This window comes from Pleurodeles waltl, chromosome 4_1, assembly GCF_031143425.1.
Source record: "Pleurodeles waltl isolate 20211129_DDA chromosome 4_1, aPleWal1.hap1.20221129, whole genome shotgun sequence".
Lineage (NCBI taxonomy): Eukaryota > Metazoa > Chordata > Amphibia > Caudata > Salamandridae > Pleurodeles > Pleurodeles waltl.
In genome coordinates, this window is record NC_090442.1 from 871,169,881 (window position 1) to 871,194,227 (window position 24,347).

The window sequence follows — 24,347 nt, forward strand, 5'->3', positions numbered from 1 at the left end:
GTCTGTGGTGTCTTGAGCACGACCACGATTCCAAGTTGTGCTATGACTGCAGAGCCATGGCACTGAAGACTGAGGGAGCAGTCCCTGAACCTGCTAGTGGCCCTGCAGTCAATGCCACGTCACACGACTCCTAGAAAGTTTAGGTTTTGATCAAGCTGAAGGTCGTGGTACCACTTCAGCAGCCCCAACTCCTCTCCTTCCCACTCCAAGTCCTCGGGCATTCGGGAAAGAGGCATAGCAAGCACAAAAAGTCAAATCGTGCTTCGACTTCTCCTCATCCGTCGGCCGACTTTGAAAAGAAACATTGGTGATCGAGGCATGGTTTTGAGAAGCCTTTGCCAGGTTTGACTTTGTGTCTCCCTATTTTTCTGGGAGCTGGAGCACCCCCTATTCCAGTGAAATAATTTTATGAATCCATGCACCGCATATTTGAGCAGGCTGACCCCTCCGGAGCACCTTCGGGTCCTGCGGGGTCAGAGGGGCTCCCAAAAGGTTCCACAGTGGTGTCTGGGCTCCAATGGGCCCTGTAGATCCCATCACTGATCCAGCTTGACCCTGGTCATGGCCCCGTGACCTTCCCCGATGCTACTCCTGACTACGATGCTCCTGTCGGCACCCACCGACGGCGCCACCCCTTAGGACTTCCGAATCCGACACAGAGCTCGAACGGAGTTGACTGACACTGATTCCGGCACTGACAGGATCTCTGGGTCCTAGATCGGCACCTGAGCCCTATTCTGAAGGGTTATGCCTCAAGAAAGAATGGGTAGGGTCACTGGATCCTTTAGAATACCAGTTACAACGGCAGGAAAGCATGGACTTGTGTGAGGAACTGGGTGATACCAGTGGACTGGATACCTCTCAAGATACTGTCTTGATTGATCCCCCTGTTGTGGGTTGCCTCTAGCACCTAGGTTGGGCACCTTTATTTTAGCATTAGGCCAGTAGCCTTTGTCTTTTTCACCTTTATTCATTTCTTATTTTTGAGCACAGCCCACTTTTAGCTTGTTGGTTTTATATTTTAATCGCTGCTTCTTTCAAAGAAGACACAGTTGTTCACGCTGCACATTTTATCAGCCCTTCGTACACAATGCACTCTATGCTTTGCTCAAGGCTGTCACGTACGGTGCATGATATACTACTTTGTATTAATACTCTAGGAGCTCAGGAGTCCGTCCCCATCTTGTAGACACACCAGTACGTCACGCCTGTTCTTACAACTCTGTATGAGTTATTATGTAAACAACAGATAGACATAAGGTGAGCAGAAGGCATTACAGTCATGGCCATCCTGGGATGCACATCATTCCACTGACTGCTTCACTGTTCCTGATACTGACTCTTCAGCTTCCAGAAGAGTATTGATATCCAGACAACAGGCACTCTTGCTATCATATTCAGGTATGGGATTGGGGTACTCCCTTAAATCGGGACAGGCAGAGGGGTTACCACTGCTGTGCCCTCAGATCTAGACAGAGGGTGTAGGAAGGAATATCTAGACTCTCTAGAAACATACATGGTTGGGTTGTTTATCTTTTTACACTGGTTGTAATTATGATTACAGTAGTATGTTTCATTTGCTTCGTTATTGCAGCTCATGCTTTTTATACTAGGATGCAGTTGCTTCAATAAATTAATTCAAATCCAGTTTGCATCTTGTATTCAGCCTTGGCATTTGTGAGCCCCTGAGTATCTGTGTGAAAGAGGTGTAATCTGTTCACCACCACTTCCCTGAGAAGTCGGAGTGTCAGGTTTAGGTTGCCACAAATACAAATCACCTTTCCCTTTCTAGGGTTGGGTGAGGCACTGCTGGCTAGCCAGGAGTTAGGCCAACAGTTTCCAAAGTGGTGTGAGCGGACTCAGTCTCCTACACTCGGTGGTGCTGCCACCCTAAAACAGGCAGTTGCCTTACTATAATAAGAACCGCGCAATACCCTACTGTGGCAACAGACGGGGAGCAACATGCGCTAAGGTGGTGAAGACAGTGGCTGAGGTCCTGGACTTTGAACTACCCTCAGTGGCAGTCAAGACAAACCTCTTGACGGAAGTGCTTCAACCAGGAGCTCTCCATCCCCAGTCTGCCTTTGTCCCTTTTGTGGATACATAAAAGGTGTTCAATAGAGCCAACTCCATGCCAGCCACCATCCAGCGCGAGTTTCCAAAGCTATGCGTGGGCGTGGTTCATACCGATCAGTGGATCAGGTAGCCAGAGGTCTGCTACAACCACAACCACCCCAGCAGCCAAATCCCCTAAGCCCTCCTAATTTTGCCCTACAATATAATGGGCATCCAGTTGGTGACAGAATCAGCCAACATCTCCACCAATGGCAGTCCATGACATCGGATGTGTGGGTCTTACCGATCATTCAGGGGGACTACTGCCCCCTCCCCTGCAAGTCCTCCCCTCCCCATATACCTTCAACGCACAATCAGCTGACGAAGGATCATCTGTCCCTACTCCACGAGGAAGGCACAGCTCTCTTTGCCAATGGAGCCATAGAAAGGGTCCTGACATCAGAATTAGGCAGTGGTTGCTATTCCTACAACTTTGTGATGCCCAAAACGAACAAAGGTCTTTGACCTGTCCTAGATCTGCGAACCCTCAATCTCTTTCTCAGAAAGGAAAAATTCAAGATACTTACATAGGTTTGGTCTTGTGTGCCCTAGACCAAGGAGACTGGATGGTAGCATTGGACTTGCAGGACATGTATTTCTATATTCTCATCCTGTCTGCCCACAGACGGTACTGCGGTTTCCGGTAGGTCACTAGCACTTTCAGTTCACCGTGATCCCCTTCAACCTTACTAGCGCCCCCTGGGTGCTCACCAAGGTGATGGCGGTGGGCATGGCTCATCTGCAGAGATCATGGGTAGCAGTCTTCTCCTATCTTGATGACTGGCTTGACTCCATCCTCCTATCTAGATATTGTCTCTACCAGATTTGGCGTTACCAAAGGTAAGTAACTTGTTCATCAGTGCCGGACTGGGAACCCAAAGCAGCTCTGGCAAATTATGGCAGACAAGCCCCCATATGGTGCATAACGAGTGAGCCTAACCACTAAATTGGGGTTTGGGCACCCCTTCCCCCCAAGAAAATCTGGGGAAAAATAGGAAAAACTGTGTATTCTGCAACACATTTTTCATAATATATTTAATTGTATTCATTATAAAGCATAGTAAATGATGACCTTACAGTGCACCAGGATACGGTAATCTTTATTGGGGCTCTTCAATGATTCCCTCTCCATCACCCTCTAACACTGCCGCTCATCTCTCCATAGCCCTTCTCTCACATGTATTTCATTTGTTTTATAGTGCCTCTCTTACCAGCATAGGATGTTGGAGCACCTTACATCTCACACACACATAGACAATGAATCATAAGTGTATAAACCAGTGTATAGAGAATGTTACATAAGACAAAGGGGACAGCAGGATGATTTGATTCACATGTCATCCATACTGGTGGGCTATGTTTTAAGAGTGCCTAGTCTGGGGAAGCATAAACTTATATTTCCGAACTTAACACAGTGGTTAGGGTTGACCTTACTAACAATGTATTTCTACCCAAACAAACCCTTTTTAGCAAAATTAGGATAATCCAAGACTGCAAAAAAAAACTAACTTTCTAACCTGTACCATACAGTTTGCATGCAGGTCTAGGATGACAGTTCATAGCTCACTGTGCTAGATAATGATTGTACCTTACGAACTGCAGAGTAACAAATGGATGTCTGTGACAAAAATAGTATCTCACTGAACATTGCACATAAAATGCTGTTCTGTGATCTCTTTGCGTCAGGCATATAAAACATCTGTGTTACCTTAGATGAACCAAAACTGCCACTAGACAAACTCCAATCTCTCTCCAGCAGGTACATTGATCACCTGAGTTATCGTGGCACTTTTATTGTTGGCTGAAATCTATTGGATATACAGGGAACTCTGCAGAGCTTTTGAAACTGCTGCACTGCTAAAAACCTGGACCCCTACGCGTCAAGGCTCCTGGGGAAACGCCCGATCTCCAGTACGGCTAGTCCGCCCTTGCATTACGTAATTTAAAAAACAAACCAAGCATTTTTAAATCCAGTACATATTGCTTAAATGTGCAAGCGCATGGTTGGATGCTTCACTTAGTTCTGCACTGTAGGATCTTAATTGATAGTCTTAGACTTTAGAATAATTCCCAGCTGAGTGCAGGGGCTGTGGGGCACTTTATATCGCAAAATATCTCAGAGAGAGTGAAGAACCCAGCATATACATTTCAGAGTTGCTTCCTTTGTAAGTTACCTCCATAGAAGGAGATCCAGAGTGTTAAAACAGGATAACCACCAGCTTTCAAGTTATTGGCATTCCTGCTCGATCGCTTCAGCAAAGGGAACACTGCCGACTTGCTTTCCATTGAGAACAGAATTTCTATTGACCTGGAAACATCACCTTCATTTAGTGTTAAGCAAAGTATTCTCAGCTTATGTCAACACCACACTGTCTTCATGCCATTTAGTGTCAATTCCTCACAAAGTCACGCCATACAGCATTAGGAGACCTTGTGATAATGTGCATATTGACATTGAGACTTTTATGTCAAACCATTTACTGTGAGCTCACCCAAGAAAAGGCTTAGGTTCTCGCCATCACTGGATCAGCCGGATCAGCCTCCGAAACACTAAGGCCTCCTTGCTTTATGGCATCACCGGAGGATCACTTACAGGTGCCTTTACAGGCTCTTCTGCTTCCACCTTCTCCTTCAGTACTAAAACCTGTACTGGTATCAAGACACACCTCTGTGTTTTAGATAAGGAAAAGACCACCCATGTCCAGGCTTTCTTCCACCCCAGTAATTCCACTGAAGGGTTCTACTATTACTTTAAGGGAAATGGTTATCTATCAGCCTTCACCAAACATAGGCATAAGAGATGTCTTAATCTCCCATAAGCTCCTACCCCTTATAAGATGGTGATACATCCTCCTCACATATGCCCACATTCTTAATTGGATCTCCCTCATGAGTTTCACCAGTGTACATCATCACCACTTTACGTGTCGTCTTGGTCTGAGGTGACACAAAACAAAACATTCCTTTTGGAAGTTTTGCAAGCCCCTGTTTCTGTCACTATGGAAACTCTTCAATCCAGAATTTCATCAAGACATTTAATTCCTCTGGTACTGGGCCTGTTGGATATAGTTGAGATGAAAATTTGAAACCATCTATGGTAAAAGCAGCCACTCTCCATTTAATAAAGAAACACAAGCCACCCCAAAACAAATCCTCTGTTCTTGAGGTCATATCCAAATATTGACTGTGTTTTTGACTGGGTAGTAGAGAGAGCGATACCTAACTCCAAACACAACTGCACCTTCTGACAGAGTGAACAGTATCTCATAAAGATACTCCCTGGTTCAATAGAAAGGTCCCAAGAAAGAAATCAGACTCATTCAGCTTTTTGTCATTATGGCCCTATGTGTACAGGCTCAGCCACCTCAAAACAATCACTTTCTCATTGGATTATTTCATGTTTCTGTATTAATTGGATAAGAGATTTGCTCGCAGTGAAAGGTATCTGCAAAAGTACAATTATCCATGTTACCGGCAAAAGTGCAATTATCCATGTAACCGGCAAATGTGCAATTATCTATGTGACAGGATTGATGTCATGCAAATCGCTCGACTACTTCCCAGCAAGATCGCACTGCCTATGAAATAAAGAGACAAAGTAGTCCAGAAGCCCTACGGAAAACATGGAGCCTTGTATTTTTCAGTAGTTGGCCGGTGCACTCGAGGAGGGTTAAACACCGGAAAAGGCATAATGTATGCATGTCTTTCACTAATGAAATCAAGTGAATTTTAAAAGGCAAGCCCATGAACCAACCAAACTGATGGGTGTGGTTACACGCCCGTAGAGAGATTACAACAGGGACAGAGTGTTTGGCTGAAGAGACCTGACCCACAAAAGCCAAATGCCTGAAAGGGATGCAGCCAAAGACCCCTCTTGTTGTATGTATACATACAAAAGGTTTTCTGCTATGCCAGATTTCCAGAAAGGTTCTGGGCTAGGATTAGTGGACAAGAGTGAAAAACTAGTAGAATTTGGGGTGAGTGTAATGTTTGAAGTATATTAATAAACAGAAATTGGAGCAGCAGAAAAGAAGCATCAAGACGTCAAGAAAGAAAGAAATTGTTACTCAGCCTGTCAAATCTTGTTACAACCCACTATCCACATCTTTACTTCTTTGTAACTTGGAGCACAAGCAAATGTGTGCACACATTATTCCAATTATCGCCACCAGGATATCAAAACCATCATTGTGCCAAACGTCGAAACCATCTTGCCATTTATGCTGCAGTCAACATTATGCTAAATGTGGCTACCATCATTTTATTTTTTTATCCTTTTAATTGCGCTTAACATGCATTACAACATTGTAGGAAGTTGGCTCTGTATATACTATTTCAAAGTAAGAAATAGTGTGCACAGTGTCCAAGGGTTCCCCTTAGAGGTAAGATAGTGGCAAAAAGAGATCATTCTAATGCTCTATTTTGTGGTAGTGTGGTCGAGCAGTAGGCTTATCAGAGGGTAGTGTTAAGCCTTTGTTGTACACCCACAGGCAATAAATGAGGAACACACTCTCAAAGACTTACTCTAGGCCAATAGGTTTTATAAGATTTACAAGTAATACTTCAAATGAAACATATTTCACTCAGGTATTCTAGGAACTTTGAATAATCACAATAGCATGTACAGTTTTGACAAAAATGGCAATACGCTGTTTTAAAAGTAGACAGTGCAAAAAATCAACAGTTCCTGTGGGTGGTAAGTAAATGTTAAGTTCACAGGTAAGTAAAACACTTAAAGGGTTCAAAGTTGGGTCCATGGTAGCCCACCGTTGGGGGTTCATGGCAACCCCAAAGTTACCACACCAGCAGCTCAGGGCCGGTCAGGTGCAGAGGTCAAAGTGGTGCCCAAAACACATAGGCTTCAATGGAAATAGGGGTGCCCCGGTTCAAGTCTGCCAGCAGGTAAGTACCGGGGTCCTCAGAGGGCAGACCAGGGGGGGTTTTGTAGAGAACCGGGGGGGACACAAGCAGGCACAGAAAGTACACCCTCAGCAGCACAGGGGCGGCCGGGTGCAGAGTGCAAACAGGCGTCATGTTTCTGATAGGAACCAAAGGGGAGACCCGGGGGTCTCTTCAAAGATGCAGGCAGGCACAGGGGGGGGGGCTCCTCAGGGTAGCCACCACCTGGGCTAGGCAGAGGGTCGCCTGAGGGTCGCTCCTGCACTGGAGTTTTGTTCCTTCAGGTCCTGGGGGCTGCGGGTGCAGTGCTGGTTCCAGGCGTCTGGTTCCTTGTTACAGGCAGTCGCGGTCAGGGGGAGCCTCTGGATGTCCTCTGCAGGCGTCGCTGTGGGGGCTCAGGGGGGTAAACTCTGGCTACTCACGGGCTCGCAGTCGCCGGGGAGTCCTCCCTGTAGTGTTCGTTTTCCGCAGGTCGAGCCGGGGGCGTCGGGTGCAGAATGGAACGTCTCACACTTCCGGTGAGAAACGTGTGGTTTTAAAAGTTGCTTCTTTGTTGCAGAAAGTTGCAGTTTGTTGAACAGGGCCGCTGTTCTCAGGAGCTTCTTGTTCCTTTAGATGCAGGGTAGTCCTCTGAGGCTTCAGAGGTCGCTGGACCCTGTTGGATGCGTCGCTGTTGCAGTTTTTCTTCGAAGTAGGGAGACAGGCCGGTGGGGCTGGGGCCAAATCAGTTGTCGTCTCTGTCTTCACTGCAGGGCTTCAGGTCAGCAGTCCTTTTTCTTCTTTAGGTTGCAGGAATCTGTCTTCCTCGTTTCTGGGGGCCCCTAAATACTGAATTTAGGGGTGTGTTTAGGTCTGGGAGGGCAGTAGCCAATGGTTACTGGCCCTGAGGGTGGCTACTCCCTCTTTGTGCCTCCTCCCTGTGGGGAGGGGGCACATCCCTAATGTGGTGCTGTAACAAAGGGGGTGAGCCTTTGAGGCTCACCGCCAGGTGTTACAGTTCCTGCAGGGGGAGGTGGGAAGCACCTCCACCCAGTACAGGCTTTGTTCCTGGCCACAGAGTGACAAAGGCACTCTCCCCATGTGGCCAGCAACATGTCTGGTGTGTGGCAGGCTGGCAAAAACTAGTCAGCCCACACTGGAAGTCGGGTATGTTTTCAGAGGGCATCTCTAAGATGCTCTCTGGGTGTATTTTACAATAAAGTGCACACTGGCATCAGTGTGCATTTATTGTGCTGAAAAGTTTGATACCAAACTTCCCAGTTTTCAGTGTAGCCATTATGGTGCTGTGGAGTTCGTGTTTGACAGACTTCAAGACCATATACTCTTATGGCTACCCTGCACTTACAATATCTAAGGTTTTGCTTAGATACTGTAGGGGCATAGTGATCATGCACATATGCCCTCACCTGTGGTATTGTGCACCCTGCCTTAGGGCTGTAAGGCCTGCTAGAGGGGTGACTTACCTATGCCACAGGCAGTGTGGGGTTGGCATGGCACTCTGTGGGGAGTGCCATGTCGACGTAGTCATTTTCTCCCCACTAGCACACACAAGCTGGCAAGCAGTGTGTATGTGCTGAGTGAGGGGTCCCAAGGGTGGCATAAGACATGCTGCAGCCGTTAGAGACCTTCCCTGGCATCAGGGCCCTTGGTACCTGGGGTACCAGTTACAAGGGACTTACCTGAGTGCCTTGGTTGTGCCAATTGTGGAGGCAAAGGTACAGTTTAGGGAAAGAACACTGGTGCTGGGGCCTGGTTAGTAGGGTCCCAGCACACTTTCAAATCATAACTTAGCATCAGCAAAGGCAAAAAGTCAGGGGGTAACCATGCCAAGGAGCCATTTCTTTACAAACATATTATGCAGTCACCCATAAGCTGAGATGCAGCAAATGGATGCTTTTTTAACAGCTCATAACAGGCAAATCGTGCAATAGACCGCAAAGATCTTCGAGGGTGTTTTTGGCAATGAAAGAACGCTGCAGGGCAAACAGTCATCATTAAAACTGGGTTCTTGGATGGTGACACAGAAATTAAGCTGAGTTATATCATCATGCTTTGGGAGGGGCGGGGTGACTGAACAGAGAGAAATGAAGCCAGTGACAATCAGATTCCTCAGCAAGTCAGGTTAGAGAGGGAATTCAAGATGTCTGAGTGATCATGCCAAGTACGTCATGCTTTGATAATGAAGCATATGACTCACTGGCTCCTGTTCTTCGCTGTGGCAAGGAAATGTGAAGAAGCAGACCCATATTGAGAAGTGATGTCTGTGGTTAATATCCTGTATAAGATAGCCCTGATAGATAAGGTTATGCTGGAAGAATGTTTTCGTGTTGCGTGCAGAATGTTTCAATTATGGCATCCCAGCTCATTGATAGTGATTTTTTCCAGTATCTTACGGATACCCACACTATAGGAAGAAATGTGACCACAAAGCTAGGCCCAGCATTATCTAGTGTTTGTATTGTGGAGCCGTGGATGTGCACACCATGATGTCAGGACCAACATTATAGGTAGACACCATCCCGCATGTGATCTGTGCACACAGTATGCTAAGAAGTACCATCATTCTGCTAGGGCAAGCATAATACCAGATGTGGGTGCCGAAATGACCATTCTGCTAGTTTCAGGATTTTGCTATGCACCCGCATTCAATGAATTCCATATTATATTAAGAGTTTCTACCATTATCCAGCGTCATTACGCCAGGACCATCACTTGACAACATGAATCAGGACATGGATACCCATATTATACTAAGAATTTGTGGCATGCCTGATCCAGCATAATGGCCTGCGTGCCACATTTCACCATAAATTACTATTATGACATGACTAGCATTAGCCAAAATAAGTATGACTGTGTCATGGATTCCCCATTATGCACCCTATTGTCTCCATTCTGCCAGTGCCAGAGCACATCAGTTGGATAGAGTCATATCTAATTTGTATAACCTGCTCCTATTTCAGTAGGCTTTAAGTAGAATCCTTAGAAGTAGCTTGTGCAGGCTTGTTCTGATCCACGTTTTATCATGGGTGCATGAGAATGGCCTCCCAGTCTGCATACACCATGAGGCCAAATGTCGTCAAATAATTTAGCATCTTCACATGTGCTAGCTGCAAAAATGTTTGGTCATCCAGTAGGTAGGATTCTAAGCAAACACAAGGGACTTCATATTTCACAGCAAACTTGGAACATAGTAGAAAATAGCTTAAAATGGACTTTCATTGTCCGTCTGTTCTTTCTCAGCATTTGATGTTCACGGATAAATATGTGATGTACTTTGGCACCAATTGGACAGCTACATGTTTATAATGTCAGAAAGGAGCCTGCTTCAGTTGTATGTGTAGCAGACGTGGAGGCAGTAATACTGGCCATAATAATTTTCTTCCCCTACACAAAAGATCTTTAATGGTTGTTATCTAGCACCAAATCTATGATAACATTAAACCATCATCGAATTATCACTTGGAAATATAGTATTAACACGCAAATTGTGTGCTAAAATGGCAGCATCTTACTTTTAACTACTATATTGGCCTGAAACATCAATATTTACTTTTTGATTCCAAACTATTTTTTACCCATGTTCCACCTCTTTATATTTAGTTACACTGTTTATGTCCCCAGAAATACATGCCTTTTCTCGAAAACATTGTTGTACGCAAGTGATTGATTAAAGGTTGTGCTACATAAATTCATTTTGTCCCCAGATATCAACGTGCCGTTATCTGAAAAATATTTTCTGATGGATACAACTACCTGTGGATTGCTCACCTAAAGAATTTTCCCCTCGCGCCAGCTTTCAACAGAAATTTTCTTCTAGCTCTGCACGTCGACGATGACGTCACAATTGCCTGACTCCACGTGACGCCATATGACGTCATCCAGGCAATAAGAAGCCCTCGTCGATGTGCAGACGTCAGTTCCCTTTTTTCTGTGCCTTTGAGTAATGGTTTTTCTTCAAGGCTACCAGGGAGCTACAGTTTCACTTCGGTGTAACTATGTCGCAGCCGAGGAAGTCAGGTTTTAAACCCTGTAAGCAGTGCGGAGGTCGCATGTCTGTCACAAACCCACATGACAATTGCTTGTGGTGCCTTAGTTCCGACCATGAGGTCGAGTCGTGTGGTTCATGCCAACGCATGAATCCTAAGGCCCTGAAAGAACGGGAGGCTAAGTTATTCCTTGCTCGATCCAAGAAGAAGGAGAAGCATCACCATAGAGAGTCTTCTTCAAAATCTTCAAAGTCTCATCGGCGTCATAGGGACTCTCGGCGCTGACATGGATCACGGCGCCGATCGAGCAGAGACCGCTCCCGTTCGAGGTCACCATCGTCTCGGTGCCACCGATGTGGGAGATCAGCCCAACTGTGACGCCTCCTTCTCCGACGTCTCCACCTTTACCGATGTCGCCGCTGTCGGTGTATGAAGTGAATCTGCAGCCGGATCTGAGGGCTTCTCCGGAGCAGGAGATGCCTGGGCCATCATCGGCTTCGCCTCAAGCACCGGCTCCTCCATGTTATTCGGCTTTCCCGGCGCCGGGCACAGACCCGGCAGCATTTTTTAATGCTATGTTTAATATGTTTGCCACCATGGCGCCTGGAGGTGGGCATGCGAGGACGTCAGTTCCTTTGGCCTTTGACATGGGTGCTCCGGCTCCTTACAGGCCGACACCCTTTATAGCCTTTCTTCCTTCGGGAAGTACCGCTTCAGCGCTGATGCCTTTGGCGTCGCCCAGAAGACCAGAGTGCCCTACTCCCATCCCTCCCCGCCCATCCTTCTGTTCGGACGACAGCCTTCTGTTACTACAACAGGAGGTGTTATCCCTTTTGTCAAAGGGTGCAGTGGAGTTGGTCCCGGAGCAGGAAAGGGGTCAGGGGTGTTATTCAAGATACTTCCTGATCCCCAAAAACGATGACCGGTTGAGGCCAATCGTGCACCTGAGGATTTTGAATTGGTTCCTCAAGCAGGAAAAGTTCAAGATGCTGACCCTGTCACAGGTTCTTTTGGTGTTGAACGAAGGAGATTGGATGGTGTCCGTCAACTTGCAGGATGCGTACTTCCATATTCCGATACTCAAGTCGCACAGGAAGTATCCCCGGTTTGTGGTGGGGTCGCAACACTATCAGTTTGCGGTCCTTCCGTTTGGTCTTACTTCGGCACCTCAAGTCTTCAAGAAGGTGATGGCGGTGGTTGCGGCAGAGCTCAGAAGAAAGGGGATAGCAGTATTTCCTTATCTGGATGATTGGTTGATCAAAGCTAAGTCTCCGGAGCTCATGCGGCATCACCTGCAATCGACAACTCAGTTGTTGTTCGATCTGGGCTTTTCAGTGAACGTGCCCAAATCTCACCTGGAGCCCTCTCGACGTCTCCTGTTCATAGGGAGGACTGGACACAACATTGAATCGGGCCTTTCCTACGCCCCAGAGGGTTCAGGACATTCAGGCATTGATTCCAATGTTTCGAAATGGAGCGGTAGTTCCAGTCCTCAAGGTCCTTCGTCTGCTCGGTCTGTTTGCTTCTTGCATTCTGCTAGTCACTCATGCACGCTGGCACATGAGGGTCCTCAGTGGTGCGTCCGCAGGCAGTGGTTTCAGCACAAAGGAGATCTCAAGGACTCGATAAGGATCTCCAGAGACACTGCAATGGATCTTCGATGGTGGGCTGCGGTCGGCAACCTGTTGCAAGGAAGGCCGTTCTCGCTACCTCCACCAGTGGCTATAATTGTTACGGATGCTTCCACTCTAGGGTGGGGAGCTCATCTGGGGGACCTATAGATCAAAGGTGGTTGGTCTCCAGGAGAGCAGAGATTTCACATCAATCTGTTGGAATTGCGGGCGATACGTCTGGCTCTCAAGGCCTTCCTCCCATCCCTTCGTGGTCAGTGGATTCAGGTCCTGACGGACAATACTACCGCAATGTGGTATATAAACAAGCAGGGAGGAGTGGGTCGTATCTTCTCTGCAGAGAAGCTCTTTGGCTCTGGTCCTGGCCTCAGGACCACTGGATTTGCTTGGTAGCAAACCATTTGGCTGGAGTTCTGAACATGCGTGCGGACAGTCTATCGGCTCATCTCGACCGATCACGAGTGGTGTCTTCATCCAGATCTGGCCCTTTACGTCTTCCAGAGGTGGGGGTATCCTCCGATAGATCTGTTTGCCACTCGAGAGAATGTGCACTGCCCGTCGTTTTGCAACCTCCAGTATCTGGTGCAAGAAGCTTTGGGGGACGCATTTCTGATGTCCTGGAAGGGTCAGTTGCTTTATGCGTTTCCTCCCATACCCTTGATTCCTCGGGTCTTGAGAAAGATCCGCCAAGACCGGGCACAAGTGATCTTAATAGCACCGGATTGGCCAAGACGGGTATGGTACTCTGATCTTCTCCAACTCTCTCTGTGCCCTCTGCTCCGTCTCCCGTACAGGGCAGACCTCATCACGCAGTCGCAGGGGCAGGTTCTACACCCCCACCTCCAGAGCCTGCACCTTCATGCCTGGAGACTGAACAGGGCAATCTGAGTTCCTTTTCTCTCCCGCCGGAGGTGGTGGCAGTTATTTTATCGGCCAGGCGACACTATGGTTATTTGCTTTATCCTTAGCACAGAAGGGTTGTGCAGTTGCCACAGTTAAGGGTTATTTATCAGCGCTGTTGGCTTTTCTATGCCTTCCAGACCAACCCTCCTTGTTTAAATCACCTCTTGTGTTGAGGTTCATTAAGGGTCTCACCAATAAGTTTCCACCCACTCCGTTTGTTATGCCGCAGTGGGATCTTAACTTGGTATTGACCTTTCTTATGGGATCACCATTTGAGCCGATGCACTCTTGTTCCTTGAGATTTTTAGTTTTGAAGACTGTTTTTCTAGTGGCCATAACATCTGCTAGAAGAGTGAGTGAGCTTCAGGCTCTTAGCGTAGAACCCCCATGTATTTCTTTTCACAAGGACAAAGTGGTGTTAGGAACCAAGGCGGATTTCCTCCTGAAGGTTGTTACACCCTTTCATTTGGGACAATCTATTACTCTCTCTTCCTTTTATCCTCCACCTCATCTATCCAAGGAGGAAGAGAGGCTTCACCGGTTGAATCCACGAAGAGCGTTGAGCTTCTTTGTCGACAGGATGAGGGAGTTCAGGCAAGACGATCAACTCTTCGTTGGTTACGGCGGGAAGAGGAGAGGCAGAGCTGTCCACAAGAGAACGCTATCCAGATGGGTTATTCTTTGCATCAAGCTATGTTACTCTTTAGCAAACAAAGAACCTCCTGTAGGGCTTCGAGCCCATTCCACCAGGGCTAAGGCTGCTTCGTTGGCCTTGGCTAGGGGTGTTCCTGTGGTTGACATCTGCAAAGCGGCAACTTAGGCATCCCTCCATACTTTTGTCAAACATTATTGTTTGGATTCTGAGGTCAGGAGGGATGGCCATTTTACCCGCTCAGTGCTGCAGGATTTCTTGGTTTGACCATTCAGGCACCCACCTCCTGAGGTGGTACTGCTTTGGGACTCTATTCTTTAGGTGAGGAATCCACAGGTAGTTGTATCCATCAGAAGAACAAGTTACTTACCTTCAGTAATACCTTTTCTGGTGGATACACTAGCTACCTGTGGATTCCTCACGGTCCCACCCGCCTCCCCGTTGCTGGACTGGTCTTACCATGAATTCCTTGGGTGAGCACCTGTATATTCTACATATGTATATGTTGATGCGATGTTTATGTATTTCTTTATATATATATTTATATATATAAAAGAAAACGTGTAGATATGTATATTTATTTATATGCATAATAATTTGTGTTGTTGTTTCCATTAGTTTAGTTTCATAGTGTTGGAATAAAAGTTGGTATATAGGTTTGATTGATGTACTTATATCACTTATGTAATGTCAGTATTGACCTGTTCGCCTCAAAGGCACGTAAAAAATGGTGATAACTGACGTCTGCACGTCAACGAGGTATTGTCTAGATGATATCATACGGCGTTGCGTGGAGTCGGGCAATCATGACGTCCTCATCGACATGCAGAGCTAGAAGAAAATTTCAGTCGAAAGCTGGCGCGAGGGGAAAATTCTTTAGGTGAGGAATCCACAGGTAGCTAGTGTATCCACCAGAAAAGGCGTTACCGAAGGTAAGTAACTTCCCTTAAATATCATTTTGTAATTTTTGGTATATGCGCACATTTTCCTGCGGATAGCAGCCCGTAATTGTATTCCTTACCTTCATGTACTACTACCCCGGATGGCTAGCACAGCAGGCAACAGAAGAGAACAGACATTGTAAGGAATGAGCCTCGGTTCGGCAGGATGCCAGGTGGCGATCTTTTAGTCCAAGTATCAGTCTCTCTGTGCCACATATAGTCTTATGTCCCTTGGGTCAAGTTGGCAGTGGCTCAATATGCCACCACAATGGAGGAGCTCTGATTGCATACGGTGTCACAAGCGGACATTGGCTCATGAGCGAGGTGCGTCTTTCAGGCTTTATCCAACAGCGGTCTTTTTTTCTATACCTAGTTCAGCCATGGGCTTATGTTACCTTTACAGTACTATTTTAGATGGACTGCTGGTGTGGGCTGGGTAGCAGCACGGAATCACTGTCAGACAGTTAGGTGGTGCCATGATATAATCCATCAATGGTATGATGGCACCACCGGAGTGGCACTAACGTGGCCCAACCTATCAAGAGAGGAAAAAAACAACGCACCCATTTGCCGTTATTTTACTCTTCAGTAGGATTGTATTTGCGAAATACTGAATGAAATGTAAGGAGCAGAGGGGTCGATATGGGACCAACGAGCACAGCTCTACCTTCGGATGCCTCCTTAGGGCTATCCACCGGATCCTCACTTTGTGGAAATGACTACCTTAATGTACATGCTGGGTCTCATTCTTAGATATGTCAAGCGCCGTTACCTAACATTTTTCATAGAAATGTTGTCATTGAGCCCCTTGCCCACCACAGTTGATGAAACTCACTACAGTTTAATACTGCTGTGTAGGAACCTAAAAAAGATCACAAGCTATACAATACTTCATTATCTACATTTGGTTCTACATCCTACACATCTACCCTTGCTTAAGTATTTTATGTCCCAATGAAAAAAGCTGTACCAAACTCGCTTTGGTTGTTGCATTCTTATACCCATAATTCACAAAACTATAGAAGCCCCGGTTAAAAGGGACGTGTGCCATTTGACACTTTGCAATGCTTTCTGTTTGCACAAATGCCGTTTGTTTATTTGAAACTAAAAAAATAAAGGTGTTAAAACAAGTCCAAGATTTTTCTGTGTACAGTAAAGGATTGAAGATTTTCAAAGTATTCCTACTGGAACACAGTTATTACAGTTACGTAATTATTTCTTCCAGTACAGTTGTTAGCCCACTCACTATCCAGAACGAGGTGATTGCTCTTTTAGGAAACACCAATATGAGACTCCTATTATAGTATTTAGCAGTAGGGAACTTACAGTTGTTCCATCGGCTGGGACAACACAGTCAATGCTAGGCCCCCACTCACAAGTCAAAAAGAAGCCGGGCCCAGTGATAGTGCTTCTAGTACCTACCCACTTCAAGAAGGGAGAACGTACAAAATAATAAATGAAAACCTGCTGTGATGAGTCTGCTCCATGATGGTGCTACTCTGCTTAACAGGGTTGTCACTTCTTGACCTTCTGATATAATCGGAAATGGGATTTGCAGGTCAGCGCTTCTGGTTATTTTGAAAACACAATGCACTGGAAATAAGAAGAAGAGGCAATTACCATCACTGCATACATTTGCTTAACAGTTTGCAATAAAAATACTTCTGATTTCTTTAAACTTAGAGGTTTCTTAAATAATCATAACTTGGGAGCAGATGAATCAGATACTCCAGCAGGATCTTCTAGAACTCTCGAAGAAGAACTTGAGGTACAAGGTAGCGTTAAGTCACTCCAGTGAAAACTCAAAACATAGATTGGCGTTAATGGCACTCCAAAGCCAGCACTCAGTACATATTTTGGAAACAGACATATACAAAGAATTAGAAAACCAGATTACTCTGGGCACATAGGTTGGATGTTAAACAACTTTCAAGGTATGTTTGAGACCAGGTTATTCTCGAAAATGGATTACATTCAGAACTACATGAACTCGGAACAAGACTAGACAGGACACAAGGGTAAGATAATGACTCTCCTAAGGTTGTGTTAAATACATAGGTCAGACCTCGATTATATTAATTCACATGAAACAAAATTGTTCTTGATACAAGGTTGGAGTTATTGACACTCCCTGAATTACACTCAGTATGTTGACTTTTATTTGAAAACATGACAATACATGAAACAAGGTTACTTCCTGACACAAAGTTGGAATTATGGATACTTCTATGGGAACAAGTACTTAACCTGGAAAGCACTTTACAAAGAGGTAGCAGGTGGGTCGTTAGAGAAGAGGTGGAAGTGTAGCTCATGGAGAGAGACATTGGAGTGGTCTTGGGAGACAGGATCTCAGAGTCATTGGGAAAGACTTGGAAGACTGGAACGCCGGGTGGTTTCCGGTTTCCGGAAGACTTGGTAAATGGTGCAGAAACAAGGTTGCGCAGTAACGAAGCGAGGAAGGTCCGGGCAACTCGGGTGATGAGTGTAGGGACAAAGCTTGTGGAATGGAGCACAGGAGATCCAGGCAACTTGGGAGGTGAGTGCAGGGAAGCTGCTTATGCAGGACTTGACAGAAGCTTGTGTGGGTCTGGCTACTGATACGAGGCCAAACCCCAATGTAAGTTCAGAGGGGCTATTTATTCAGGAAGCCAAGAGTGTTCCAGAAAAGCACATGCCTCGTTTTGAGGCTTTCAAAGGACCCTGGGAAAAATTGTGTGTTGCATATAAACGGGCATGGTTTAACATGCAGAAAGTGCAAACTGTAATTGACAAAAAGAACAATGGAACCCAAGTGCATAATTGTACAACCTATTGGTTAACACTTGATACATAACTATCCTAGGAGGGCACACTGGATGAAGCTTGCATAGCAACACACACAGGAGGGCCAATGGTTCAGGCCTAGGGGGAGGGAGAGTCATGGAGCATTTGAGGCAGAAATGCGCCACAGTGAAAGGAATGACATGAGGCGTCAAGTAATACTCACCATACATACGATATAAGATAGAGTTGATTGAGTGCAGAGTTTGCTGCGAAAATGTATAGAAGTCTATATCTAGTTTCATTGCAGGTATTTATCTGCCACCAAAGCCTGAAACTATAGTCTCTCTCAAGTAATTATTTAAAATTGATGATAGATTATTTGTTTTGGATTCCTGGTTGCTTTAACAGCTGAGTTCAACATATCAAAATGGTCAAAGTCAGTCTCGTAGTTGGGTACAAGCCATGTACTTTATTTTAGTGACACTTTGTCAAAACAAGTTAAAATCATCAAACCTTCCATGTTGATGAGTAACTCTTTCCTTTTTTTTTTTGCTTTCTTATAGACCTTTCTGTGATTTGCACTAACTGGCCTGTTATTACTAACTGCTTTTACGATGCAAGAAAGTTATCTAACCTTCCGTACTAATAAGCTCTTCCTCTCTTTTATATTTATGCGCAGCTTTAGCTGTTAATATTTAAGAGAGAGATGTTAGAAAAATAAGTTGAGAGTGCATTGTGATTTTTTTTTTTAAATTAAATGAAAGCACATGTTTCTTTCAGGTGGACTTGAGGGTCTGAGACGTCTGCAACGACTGGTTATAGACCACAATCAGTTAATTAGCACCAAAGGCCTCGAGGCAACTCCTACTGTCATGTACCTGGATTTCTCATTTAATCATCTGACTGAGCTTGAAGGTATTCATAAATGTGGACTATTGCAAATCTTGAAACTGCAGGGGAATAACCTAAGCAAGGTAATACAATTTAAATGTTTTAAAAACAAAATGATTGCTCAACTTTGTTTTATGACTATTGATGTACTTACTACATTATCTCTGAAAATCAATGGTATTCACAACATTTTTCTAGACATTAATACCCCAATTTACAAAACGGGCAAATGTGACATTTGAAACGGGCAAATGTCACATGTATCTCGCTGAAGAGTAGCAAGCCAGTAGTGCATGCAGAGATGTTGCTTATACTTATTGGATGTCCATAATGTGTACAGGGTGAAGGCAGCCCTAAGTACCACCTACATGTGTAGAAGTGTGTGTACCAAAAGGAATCTCAAAAGTGTGGTTATGGAACAGTAATGCAAATAAATTGATCACCCGCACAGTGATACCACAGTGAAAAACATTACAAATGTTTCAAAGACCTGTCTACACTTACAGATCTATATCTAAACGAACCTGATGTAAGTGTTGCAGAAAGTGTGACTTTATGGCGTCTTTGTGATGAGAACTGAAAGGGATACACTTTGTATAAACATATTGTAAATAAAGAGAAAAAAAGAAAGAAACATTTTTGAAATATTGCTGCTTTTCAAACCATTTGCATGTGGAATCTTGATTTTCTGGTCCCTGTACACATATGGTGAGAGAAATTGAGGTATTCCCAGTGTATGTGAATGCCATACATTGTAGTACAAGTATGGCAAAATCCATAGGGAACTTTATGCTTGCTAGCTTTGTGAATCCAGTAAGCAATTGCATCCCCCTTATGCACACGAGCACTGCACCTATTCCTGCATTAACAACGTGTTTTTAAAGCGAGCATAAATGAATTTATATTGAAAAGATGATGTCCTTTGTCCCATCAATCTATCATTCACTAGCATCACAAAAAAATGTGATTTGCATAGCGGTGAATTTTCTAAGGGTTTGTGATCATATAAATAATACACCAGCCGTGTATGATGAATATGCCTCTGAGTGGTATTTCTGAATATATCTGATAGAGAAGTGTAGCTGCAGATTCCTTACCTTTGAATTGCCCCCAGGGTTAGGCTGGATCCAGAAGACATTCATGAGCAGTACCCCTGCGTGCTGGTAGGTGGCGTCGATCAGCTCAGCTGCCGACGTCAGCATCGTCCGCACTGGAAATTATGTTGCAGTTCCTATACAGGTGCCATCCAGGTGCACTGACGTCAGTTCTTTTCTTTCCCCACCAGCCAGCGCTGATCTGACGGGAGCTACCCTTTAGCCGGTTTTTGTCTGGTCTTTTTTTTACTTTTTGTCAAATTCTTTTTGCAATCACTCCTGGTGTGTCAAGGGATGTCATCTAGAAAGGTTTCAAGCCCTGCAGTTCCTCTTATCTGGAGATGTCCGTGACAGATGCCCCACCTTGTATGCTTCTGGCATCTGGAGCGTGACGACGACCCTAAGTCGTTCAACGGTTGTGGGGCCATGCATCTGAAGGGTTTTAGAGAGTGGCCCCTAAAGGTGATTGTTGGACCTGGCCCTTTTACAGGGTCATTCCCCAAACTTTTTGCCTTTTTCCTCCTTATTTTTCGGACCCTTGTTAGCTGACGTTATGACTCTGAGCACTTTACCACTGCTAATCAGTGCTAAAGTGCATGTGCTCTCCCTTGTAAAAATTTGTATTATTGGCTTATACCTAATTGGCGTGTTTAATTTACCTAGAAGTCCCTTGTAAAGTGGTATCTCTATACCCAGGGCCTGTAAATTAAATTTTACTAGTGGGCCTGCAGCGCTGCTTGCGCCACCCACTGAAGTAGCCTTTCAAACCTGGCTCAGGCCTGCTAGCAAAGGGCCTGTGTGAGCAGTTTTCTGCCACAGGCCCTGGCATCTAAATTTACTTGCCAGGCCCAGAACTCCCCTTTTACTACATATGTCACCCCTAAGGTAGGCCCTCGCTAGCCCTATGGGCAGGTTGCTATGTATGTAGAAGACAGGTTATGTGCCAGGTAGCATGGCCTGTCCTGGCAGTGACAAACAGCCTATTTGGTTTCTCACTGCTGTGAGTGCTGCCTTCTCATAGGATTACATTGGAAATACCCTGCCTTATGTGTAGGGAGTATTGTCTGATTTATGAGGGGTAGCGTAGCCATGTTTGGTATGGTTGTAATGGTGATGAGAAATGCTGCTTACTGGTGTAAGTGGATTTATTATTACTATTACAGAAATGCCACTTCTAGAAAGTGAGCATTTCTCTGTGCTTCTGACTCTAGTGTTTTGCAGCTTGACTCCAAACCACATCTGGGCAGAGTGACAGTTGGTCTTTGTGCATACTTTTCAGACAGCCTGTACACCAGGAGGGTGGGGGTGTCACAGAGGTGCATCTGCATACTGAATAGTCTTCCTAGGCTAAGAGAAGGGAGAGGCAGGGTACACCTGCATTTGTAAAGGCTGTGCCCTGCCCTCACACAATAGGGTTGTTTACCCCCAACTGATGTTTGGAGCCTGTGCTGGAAGAAAGAGGGGGAACTTCCAGAACCAATTGTAACTGGTTGGAACCTCCTCTCCCCTCTCTCTGTGAAACACATTATAACCGGAGTATAAGTACAGTGGATTTTTCCCCACTATCGAGACATGAAGAGACATTCTTGGGACACCGAATACTGCTGAATGGACTCACCAGGACAACCTTGGACTGCTGCTGCTGTGCTGACCTGTCACTTGCTGGGTCACTATGAGGACCTGCCACCATCTGCATCCACTGTGCTGGCCTGTTGCTTGGGCCTGTTAGCCCTGTGCTTCCCCCCCTCCTCTTCTGTCTCCAGGGGCAGGGTGCTATGGCCCCTGACCCCTGCAACTGCAGACATAACGAAGAGTACGACAGCTGGGCCCCTCCTGGAGCCTGGGGAAGCACCCTTGCTTGGAGAAAAGCTAGCGCCTCGTGAGCGCTTTCTCCGTAGTGCTTGTGCTTCATAGAGCACCTCCTTTCAAGTTATGGTGTCTTGAGGGCGCCTTCGTTTTCTTGCCCCGCACTTTGGAAGCACTTATCAGGGCTGGAACAGCACCACCGCGACCTGGGGGCTGAGTACGACGAGCGTTGGAGCCTGCGTGCTCTTGCTGGTGCCCCCTGGGGATGCAGAGCTCTAAGAGGTACTCCCTGGGCACTAGCCGACTCCTAATATTGTGGAGCTCACTTCTGCAGCCTCGGAAAGGGCTGAGGAGGACTCGTGCACCATGTCGGGTGCGGCTGTGTTCGAGCAGGGTGGGAGCCTCATTGGAGGCAACCCCCTTCCCGAGTTACCATTCTGTAGAGGAGCTTGAGCAGGTAAGGAGTCCTCAACGGAGGCTCCCTGGCAACTAGGCCCCCTTTTCAGCCAGAGAGATCGCGGGCGGGAGGAAGCCTCACTGGAGGCCCCTGCACCACCAGGTCTCTCTCCCTTTCCCCGTGGTGGAGTTTTCATTCTGTTCCCCCCATAGTGGCCTGAGAGGCAATCCCCAGAATTGCAGGTCCCCGGAGGGACCCCGATCAGAGAACCCAGAGGGGGGTGCGTACCGCCCCCCCAGGATAAACACATGGCCCCCGTTTTGCGCAAGGAGCACCGGGGACACCCCCACTTGTCCACATCACGGCACTACAGGTGCCTTGGCCACATAAAAACAGGTACTTTCAAAGCTCATGAGACTTCAAATGTTCGTAATATGTATGTGGTGAATTAATTATTTTAACCTGTGTTTTTTTGCGCGATATACTTGCTGATGTGCTTTTTAGGGGCCGGACATTCTGTTATGTGTTGATTACTTGCCAAATGGTTTTATAATGTTCCTGATTTAGGCATGTATGATACTTTTATGACAAGGGCATTTATTTCTTTACTGTGATTCCTGACTACTGCTTATGTTGCAGAATCCTGAGTACTTGTGTGTTCTAATGTGACTACTGCTTATTGCAGAGTATAAGTAACCTATGTAATGTTCTGACAACTGCTAAGGTAGCAGGATACTACTGACATGTAATGTTTGGTCTAATTATGTTTTGTGCAATACAATTTATTTTTACATAGCTCAGTTTTGTGTTTACTTTGTGATGTCATCACATGTGTTGTGCAAATGCTTTACACGTTGCCTCCGGGTTAGGCCTGATTGCTCGTGCCAAACTACGAAGTGGGTGAGCAGCGGTTATCTTGGACCTGTAACTCCCTTGCCCTGACTAGAGTCAGTGGGTTCTGCGTGGCTTAGGTGCATACCCTAGCCAACCAGAAACTCCATTTCTAACAGTGATGGTGGGCTGGCACGTGACCCCACGCAGGTCTCAGTTGAGAGAAAGGCCCCGGGACTGGTTGCAGAGTCCAAAGCCTACTCAAAGTGCTCGAGTGATCGGGTTAGTCGAGTCACAAGCAAAAAAAGGAAGAAGTCGAAGTGGTCTTTGACTTCTCCTCGTCTGTTGGCCGATGCGACAACGGAGCGCCTTCATTCTAGGCCTCATTCATGGAACCTGCACCTCTGCCGACTCCACACCTTCCCAAGTTTCTGGGAGCCAGAGTGACCACTGCTCAGCTAAACTAATTGTATTGGGTCATGCGCCTCATTTTTAGGCAGTCCGACTCTGCTGGAGCACCTCAGGGTCCCGCGGGGTCAGACAGGGCCCCATCGAGTTCCACGCCTGCAGCTTCCGCCACGGTGCCTATGGGCTCTCAGAGATCCAGTCCTGGATCCGGACCGGCGCTGGTCGTACCACCTTAACCTTTTCTGGCATCATTGCCCACTAGTGGACCCATACTCATTGTCATCCCCGACTCCAACATGGAACCAGATGGACATTGCCCAATGCCAATTCTGGCACCAGCAGGAGTTTTGCCTCTTCTTTCGGACCCTGATCCCTATTTTGTTTGGCGAGGCCTCTGGGAAAACTGGGAGGGGTTTCTGGACCCTTTAGAATACCAGCCATATGGGTAAGAAATGGACTGGAGTGTAGACTTGCGTGAAGCTAGTGGACCGGACACATTTCAAGATACTGGTATGCTTTCTTCCTCTACCGTGGCTACTGAGGGGGGAGCCTTTTATGCTATGGTGGGGAGGATGGCAGCTGAGGTCCTGGACCTTTAGCTACCCTTGTTGGCCATCAAGACTAATCTCTTGACAGAGGTGCTGCAACCAGGAGCTTCCACCTCCGAACCCCTGCTCCCATTCAGTGATGATCTCACTGACGGCCATCTGGGTACCTGGTCCAAACGCACCACAGGGACTCCTGTGGCTACGACGATTGCCCACTGCCATCGCCCCCACATCTGGGGACCCAAGTTTCCTGAAGCAACACGTAACACCCCACTGCTGAGAGCTTGGTGGTCCAAGCCCGTACTTCCCATGGCATGTTCCCTACCACACCTCTGGATAGGGAATCAAAGAGGTTGGATTCAATTGGGAAAAATGTTTTCTTCCACTAGCCTGGGATTGTGGTCTGTGAACACTGCATGCCTTTTGGGCCATTATGCCCACATCCTGTGGGATACGTTGTGCAACTGCTGCCACAAGTC

The 24,347-nt window shown here is 46.3% G+C and overlaps 1 protein-coding gene across 2 annotated transcripts in view; it reads left to right on the forward strand.

The window, feature by feature from the left end:
• Window positions 1-24,347, forward strand: part of LRRIQ1 (leucine rich repeats and IQ motif containing 1) — a 1,566,481-nt gene that overhangs the window by 354,313 nt on the left and 1,187,821 nt on the right. For both annotated transcript variants that reach the window (XM_069229624.1, XM_069229625.1), the window contains one exon: window positions 18,674-18,867. In XM_069229624.1, coding sequence (XP_069085725.1) covers window positions 18,674-18,867 — 194 coding nt within the window. The remainder of the gene's footprint in view (window positions 1-18,673; window positions 18,868-24,347) is intronic.